At 34.0% G+C, this 8,595-nt stretch overlaps 1 protein-coding gene across 9 annotated transcripts; it reads right to left on the minus strand.

Moving 5' to 3' along the window:
• Nucleotides 1–296: 296 nt before the first annotated feature.
• LOC107951123 (uncharacterized) lies at nt 297–8,379 on the minus strand. 9 transcript variants are annotated; one of them, XM_041082956.1, is made up of 5 exons: nt 7,110–8,379; nt 6,566–6,702; nt 6,247–6,457; nt 4,334–4,625; nt 297–1,897 (listed from the first exon to the last, which is right to left on the minus strand). In XM_041082956.1, the coding sequence occupies exon 1, from the start codon at nt 8,286–8,288 to the stop codon at nt 7,266–7,268; it is 1,023 nt and encodes a 340-aa protein (XP_040938890.1). In that variant the 5' UTR covers nt 8,289–8,379; the 3' UTR covers nt 297–1,897; nt 4,334–4,625; nt 6,247–6,457; nt 6,566–6,702; nt 7,110–7,265. The 9 variants fall into 9 exon arrangements, with proteins under 9 accessions (XP_040938890.1, XP_016741544.1, XP_016741543.1 ...); XM_016886055.2 differs by having other exon boundaries at nt 6,247–6,447; nt 6,566–6,697; nt 7,106–8,379; XM_016886054.2 differs by having other exon boundaries at nt 4,334–4,593; nt 6,566–6,697; nt 7,106–8,379.
• Between the last annotated feature and the right edge of the window lie 216 nt (nt 8,380–8,595).

Genomic DNA, 8,595 nt, shown 5'->3' on the forward strand with positions numbered 1-8,595 from the left:
GCCTCCACTCGCTAATCCCTCTTAGAAGGATTAGTTGGTGCAAGTGCTCACGAATTGGCAATATCAATTTTGGATTAATTCCCACATTGATGATTTCTCGGGGTTGTTAGGCCTAGGGTTTGTTTCACGCTATTCCTTTCCCAAACAATTGATCCGTTGAGTAACCCTACAGAACAATTAATAGGTCCTGCCTCCACTCGCTAATCCCTCTTAGAAGGATTAGTTCTTCGTGGGTTTCATAAACAATATGGAATAGATGGAAGAATAAAACATGGTGAATGAATTGAAGTGTAGAGTTTAAAAAAAGCCTGATTTATATAAATAATAGCATGAATCTCTATAAGTTGATCATCTTTACAAATCAGGTCTTTTGAAGGAAAGTAATGAACAAATAAACTAAACTCTGAAAAACTTAAAAGAAAGAAAACGAAACTAAATCTAAAGAAATAATCTAAGCTAATGAAATGTTGTCTATAACATGTGCAAAAGGAGCCTATTTATAGCCTTCAGGTTGCCGTCGTCCTTAACCCTAAGTCAGCTGACGTTCCTGAGCTTTAAGTTTGATTGTGCAGACCAAAATGCCCCTACTTCATGTTTAATTTTCGTCCCAGAGTCGATGCCGCGACATAGAAGTCAGTATGCTCCTCTTTGGGATATTTTCAAGGGTATGTTGCAACATCCTCAATTAGTGTCGCGACATCAAAGGCAGTTACATACGTCTTCCATTATGCTCTCTATGTTGCGACATCGGATCTCCCGTGTTGCGACATAACGTCCAGTATCGGCCTAAAATGCCTTCTAATGGTCTCCTGCACACTCACGAAGTACATTAGCTCTCCCTTAGGCCTCATTGGGCCCTTAAGATCAATAAAAGACTCAATTCGCACATTTTATTGAATATAGGAAAAACTAAAAAAAAACTTAACTAAAATGTAATGAAAATGCTTGTATTCAAGCTCCTTAAATGCGAAAACTAGTTTAATCTACTACACCGAATTACGGCAGATCAGCGGGAAATGACCCAAGACATATTCATGAAATAAAAAACATTTAAAATAAAGGCAATGTGTTCTCAATCCTACCCTCAAAATAAGCAATTTCATAATAATTTCAAACCTATTCAAGTCAAGCAGTCTAATTACTATGAAAATCTAGGTACATGGGTTACGTAACCCTGGTCCACGCATTGACAACTTAGGTCTGAGTGTTAGAAAACCTAAGCTTTGATAACATAAAATATAACACTACTTATTCGGTCTGGTCGCCGGACTTGAGTAACAAGATGCTACAACAACTATTGAAACTTATACACATACAAATTACTACAATTAACATTTAAAGATGAGTTCATGACTAATTAAACATTTAATCGACAATAAAAATATATTTATCCGTAATAAAGACCACTTTTAAAATTTTTGAAAAACAACAAAAGTATCGATATTAAACAAAAAGGTATTGATATTTTGGTCTCAAGTATCAATACTTTTACCCAGTATGCTAAAATTTAACAAGTTAAAACGTTTTTCATGCTCAAAATATATTCCTACTCAACATACAATCAATGTCTAATTTAACCGAACATGTTAACATCTTTTAACCATTTGTCATGCCATATCAATACATTTTCATCGAGAATACCTAACATGCATTATCAACCTCAATCTTAAACATCAAAATGTCCATAAGCGAAGTCCAAAAGCAACATCAACATTCCATAAGTCCAATCCTAAAATAGTAAAATAAGATAATGATAATAACTAAAACTAAAACTCTAACCCACATTGCCTTTATTCAAAGTGTCCAAAATAAAATTATAAAACCACCTACATGAAGGTTATTGTCTTTCTTATATCACTTACTTGGCCACTCCACTCACACTGAAAGAGCTATCTATCTGCAAGATTTTAATGTGGAGTGTGTAAGCTTAAATAAGCTCAATGAATATTCATAATTACCACAAAATATACACATCATTATTAGTTAAGTAAGAGCATACTAAGATACATTCACAACCATATTTTCATTAAGTCAAAATAACATATTCATGTATCATTATCTCACAAGTCTAGCTTATATATTCTCATGCATTTACACACAACATATCTCATATATATACATAATTCAGATAATGATAGTTTGGCAGCTTGAAATTATGAAACATAAAAGTGGACTCTATCACCACACATTGGATTAATAGATCTCCATCACACCAGTAACTCAAAAAGTCTAACATGTCACATAAGTGTAACATAAAGCTAAACACTCTCCAGCACACCAACATTTCTCGATGTATGGACCTTATCTCGACATTCCCTTATCTTTCCAACCTGTCCCAGGGCCTCAACGCCCAAATCACAAAACACGAAAGTGAGTACTCACAATCCTATGGTATGTCAACTATATCTAATGGTTTCAAAAAATTACAAGGCCAAAATATCCACAATTACACATTTTTAATTGTTGATTTAATGCACATAATCTCTATTCATATTCATCAATTTACATCACAAACTTGTACACAATGCATACTTATTGAATTCACACTTAATTTCACTTTAAGTGCCAGAATAATGCTCATTGAGCCATCACATATCAGACCACATATGTGTGCATTAAAATCAATTTATCACATTCAAATATTCACACATTACCTGTCATAATAGCCTCACATTCCATAACTCGACATACATAAGGAAAAATTTCACAATAAGGCAAAAAGTATAAAGAACCTTACACTCGGAACTTAAGATAGGCGTTTAGACTATTCCTAAGCTCTTAATTAACACTATAGAATCACGCATATTAGCAGCAACTCTAGAACACTCACCGCTCACGCTTCCGATTACTAACCAAAATCTCAAACAAGCTTTTCCTTACCTTTAGACTTACTCGTAGTGGTTTCCAATTGATCCAAAACTTACACACAACAAAGACATTCCAAACTCGTAAAATACAACCTTTCATTCTCACCATAAAAAATTAGCTAGTTTTGTCGAAATTGAAAATTTGACGTTCTAATCTTGTATTTAATCCTCAATTTTAATTTCAAACATCCTAAATATAATTTAATTTCATATTTAAACCATTAATTTCACCTAAATCCATGGTTCTAAAATTTTCGAAAAATTCAAATTTTCAAGAACATGAAAAAGGGGAAAAATGTTTGATTCTTAAAAATTTGGTTATGAACTATCAAATTGAAATGAAATACCTTCCAATTAAATTAGAATGAATCAAAAATCACTTTGAAAACACGACTTTACTCAAGATTATGAGATTTGCCATTTTTGAATCCAATATTACTTTAAAAATATCAAACCTAAATATAATCATTTAAAACTCTATTTGAATTAACAACACTTTTTGTTTAACCCTTAAAAGTTAAAATATTACATTAATTTGATTAAAATGATGAACTACAACTCTAATTCGGGATTTGAGCTCAATAAGAACAATGACAAATTTAGGAAAGAAAACGCGATTTTTGTTTGAAATTGAAGGTTATTTTAGTGTTTGGGAAGTTAATAAATATGAAGGAATTAATTAATTTTGAAAGAACTCTCTAATTTTAGGTTTTAGAAACTTTTGAGTGATCTAGGATTTTTTATAAGAAGGGGAAGACGGTGGGTGTTCTCCTTGTAGGAGACTAATTTAAAAAATTGGGCAATTTGCTCTTTTGGCCACTCCCTATTTCTTTCCTTACCCAACTAGGTCCTGATTTAATTAAAATCTATTTTTTTTTCAAATTAAACCTCAAAATTAAAATTTGGTTTAAGCTAGTTAATAAAATAAAAACTCGAATATGTAACTTTAATTCTTTAATTACCCACTTACAACCTTAAATTTTGATACATGACTTAACCCCTAGTTTACTGACTCGATTCTACTAACCCGAAACCACTAGGCAAGATTTTGGGATGTGATAAACCTCTCCCTCTAAAAAGAATTTCGTTCTCGAAATTTTCCTGCTGACACGTCATTTGCTTAATCACAAAATATATTATTTCTTATTTTAAACCAACCATCGCACTACCGCTACGCAACCCTAATTCATATTCTTTTTAACTTCCTATTGCTTTTCTTAAAGTTCTTATTCACTACCACAGACTGTCCTTTGGTAACTTTGCTAACAGTTTCCTCTATTCACTATGACACTTTCGTCTAAAGAACTCATAATCATTATTCCTAATTTAATGGTCTCTATTGGGATCCTCCACTTATTAGCTAAAAAGCTCAAAATTTACAAAAGCGTAGGACCTAGATCTACCAACAAGAATAAAGGGATCGATTACAAGGCAAAAATAAAAATAAAAAATAAAAAATAAAATACCCGCAATCTCGTTGATTGAATCCTGATCCTATGGCTCCCTAATAGCATATACTCGAGTTGGTCCTCCAGTAACAACCCGCTACCCAACTTGTCTCTCATTACCACCTCTACTTCAGCCACAACCTTTAGCAGGCACAAGTGTAGGTGCAAAACTCTGAATATGCGAAACCTTGACTTTCTTCGAAAAATCCCTCAACATGTGTTCCTTAGAGCCACATTTGAAACACCCTCCTATCAGTTGTCGGCACTCTTTGAGATGCCTACGATCGTAGTGCCACATCATCACAATTTGCTGGCATTGCCAAATGAATCTAAATAAAATGGTTGTCTAGATTCAATTGAATCTAGACACTAATTTGTCTAAATTCATTCTAGAATTATAAAAAGCATAAAAAATTATAAAATGATTAAAATTTATAAAAATTATTAGAAGTTAATAAAAAATAAAAAATCTATTAAAAACCATAAAGATTTAGAAAAATTATTTATAAAAATTATTAGAAATGAATTAAATTTAATAAAAAAAAGTATATAAATATTATCTTAGAATGCATTATATTACTCTTAACATCTTTATTATTAATAGTATTGTTTCTCATTTTTAACTATTTTCATATTTTATATTTTTAAAATATTAAAATATAGTACGGCATCAATTTGATCGCTGTAAAAGAAAGATTGAAAAGTTAAGAACAATTACAGCTGTTGAAGTCATATTCTAAAAACACATATAACGAAGAAAAAGTAAAAACATATACCGGAGGAGGTTTTTAGTATTTTGCATGACGACTGTTTTAGTATAAACTCAACGTAGATAGGTTAAGCAGTTGCTATTTTCTTTCCTGTATCACGCGTTCAAGTATAAATAAAAACTAAGAAATTTAATACATGTAATATAAAATCATAATAATAGAAATAAACAGGACTTAAAAGTGAAATCTGGAAGAAGCATATATTATATTATTGAATTCCAGCCTGACCTATAGCTTTACTACAGGTTAACATTAGATAAAATCTTGTCTTTAACTTTTTCTTTTTTTATTATGGTTGTTAATTAATTTCTAACCATTTTTATAAGTGGTTTTTTCTAATTATTTTTTTGTGGTTTTTGATAAATTATTTTTACAAATTTTCTATATTCAAATGAACCTAATCAACCATTTGTTCAGATTTATTATGCACTTATTTTAAAAAATTAAAATAATTTTAATTTTTTTATTGACATAGCAATAGACGATAATGTGACATTATCACGTCATCAATCAATGAAAATGTGGCATTATTAATGGTCACGTCATGTCGTTAAACACTAATGGTCAATGTCAATCAAAGGGTCTATTTGATCATTTTTATTAGTTTAAAACTCAATTGGATGCAAAATGTTTAGAGAGACTTAATTATTAAAAAAATCGAAAGCTCATGGTAACATTAAACAAAACAAAGAAATCATATTCTTATCTTTCCCCTCTTCCCAATCTAACTATAGAAATAAAAATTTAATCACAAAAGAAAGTGCCAACTTTTGGGACTAGCATATCTAGAGTGACATGTGTCTTATTTTTTCTTCCTTTCTTTTGAGAATCATTGATCTTGTATAGATGTACCTAATATTAATTATATATATATAATAGGAGATGAAGTACATTATAAATTAAGGATTGTGAAATGAAATTTTATAGCAAAGGCTTTAGTCCACGGCATGGGATTATAACTTTAGCATATGAGGCAAAGGAATATATTAAAAAGCAAGAAAATTGTTAATTAACTAATTTCAGTAACTAAAATCGAGTAAGACATGAATGTAATCAAAGTTGAAGATTAATGTGAGCCCCTTTGATTTTTCTTTTCAAAGTCGTGTTAATTATTGTTTAGCGGCTTTAACGACATGGTTCAGAATCTGTAAAGCTACGTACCCGACATAGGTGATGTTGCGCCCATTTTCGCTTCACATGTTGCTTTCCATTTTGTTCCCCCCGTTTCTTCCCCCCAATACTAGAGATTACAAGTTTTAGCCAAGCTCCTGTACTTTTGGAGATCCAATCACATATATTTACATGCTGGAAGTGTTATGGAAAAAGGTTTGGTTATTGTTGATGCTCCCTGCTCACATATTGCTGCAAGAAGCTGGAACACATTGGTGATGTTACTAATGCGGGATTCGAGCTTCACATGCGTTCATTCTTGCATGTCTAGAGCCAAACTAATCCTAGCATAGACACGGACCAAACTTACGCTGGGAGAAGATCACGATTCATTTAGGGAAGGCGGACAGCTTTGGGAGAGAGCATCTCCAGGGGTGTCGCTCCAAGGCAGTCTTGTTCAAGGCGCACTGCTTTAGGGAGAATACAACTCAAAAGCTGCAGGCTGCACTTTGAAGCAATAGAAGATTATAGGATTGCAGAAAAAAATATTCAGAAACGTTTATCTTTCTCAACATGTTTTCTTTTAAGTAACAAGCTCCTTGACTATTCAAGCAATGCTATTACCATTAAAATTTCATTTGCCGTTTGTAATGTGCATCACAGAATGATGCATCAAACAACTATGTAATTTAAGCCATGAAACATGGAATGAACCAATATTTCGATTCGCAAGAAGTTAAAATGCCAATAAGTAAAAATTGCTCAAACAATGGTGAAAGAACTTGCCGACCTGAGACATTGCATATATATACATATCATATCGTTACATAATCATACATATGTTCTAGCAAGTAAACGACAGCAATCTAACATCTACAAAGAAAACAGCTATCAACAACTACAACAATACCTACAAAATCTCCCCCATATATATCGGAGTTGCAGCCTCAGCATTATCCTTCCTTCAACCTTCATCAAAATCGGCTGTCTCCACCGCAAGAACTCCTGCATTATGGTTAGGTTGCCTATAAACCAAACCCAAAAAACCATAATCCATTACCTACGAAACCTCAGAGAGGATTCATCCTCGGCTTCCCTCTCTTCCTTGGGGCAAAATCGGACACATTCCCACCCGAAATCCCTGCCACATTATCGATGCTTTCGGTAGCCTTCTTCATGGTGGTCGTCGGAGCAGAAGCCGGTGGTGGCAAGGCCATAGTACCTCCATTTCTTTGAGCCCCTCGCCGCTTTTCTGGAAACCCTGGAGGAGCTTTAACTTCACTCTCCCGTCCATCATTTCTTTCACTCCCTCGCCGCTTATCTGGAAACCCCGGAGGAGGTTCAACTTCAGTCTCCTGACCACTGGACAATAACGGAAAGAACGCCCAGGTACAATAATAAGCTTCATTCTCGGGAATCAACGGCGGCAAAGTCTGAATGAGAACACCATGAAAAGCTCTGTCGCAATTCTGGCACCTTAAACAACAACCTTCGTAAATCCTAGGATACTCAAACAACATATAACAGTAGGGACACGCTGTCCAAAATGTTGACATTCTTGGCCTTTGATTCTCCTTTCGCAATTCCAAATTCTGCATGCGTTCCTGATTTTGCGCTTCTCCCCTTACAGTTGATTCCCCGGCATGATACGAACGATCGCCGGCGGTGCTTAAATCAATTCTCGTACAGGAGTCAAATTCTTTGTCGTAAACCGATTTTTTCGAGCTGTTAGACAAAATAGACCATGCGTCGGATACGAGCTTAAACGCATCATCGGCGAAAGGGAACTTATTTTGCTCCGGATCAAGAAGGAGAGTTAGGCGATGATACTGTTTCTCGATAAGATCGTTGTCTTGGGAACGGCAATCGATTTGTAAGATGGAGTACCAGTCGTGTTGGTCGTTAATTCTTTTTACGTCGGCGACAACGACGTCGATGACGGCTAGGATCTGATCTGGCCCTTCCAAGAGGGGATCGGTTTGTTGGGCGAGGACTGCGACATCTCTTGAGGCTTTGAAATGACGGCCTTGGAGAAGTTTCTTAGCGATTCCTAGAAGGAGTTTGGCATCGGCTCTGCTGCCGTTTCCCTCCATTACCCAGTGGGACAAGTCAGGGCCTGTTTGGAGGATGAGAAAACGATGGTAACTTTTGCCTTTAATTTTTCTTTATTTTGAGATTTTATGTTGGTATATCAAAGACTAAATGGACGGAGTTAATGTTATTCTTTTATTTAAAGGCTAAACTAAAAAATAGTCATTTTTGTTTGCCTCATGATATATTTTAATTACTTATGTTTGAAATATTACGTTTTAATCACTTATGTTATTATTTTGTTACAAATTGATCACTCTTCCGTTAAGTTCTATTATCTCCTTAACGGTAATTCTACGTGGCAGTCCA

The sequence above is a fragment of the Gossypium hirsutum genome, chromosome A02 (assembly GCF_007990345.1).
Source record: "Gossypium hirsutum isolate 1008001.06 chromosome A02, Gossypium_hirsutum_v2.1, whole genome shotgun sequence".
NCBI classification, from domain to species: Eukaryota; Viridiplantae; Streptophyta; class Magnoliopsida; order Malvales; family Malvaceae; genus Gossypium; species Gossypium hirsutum.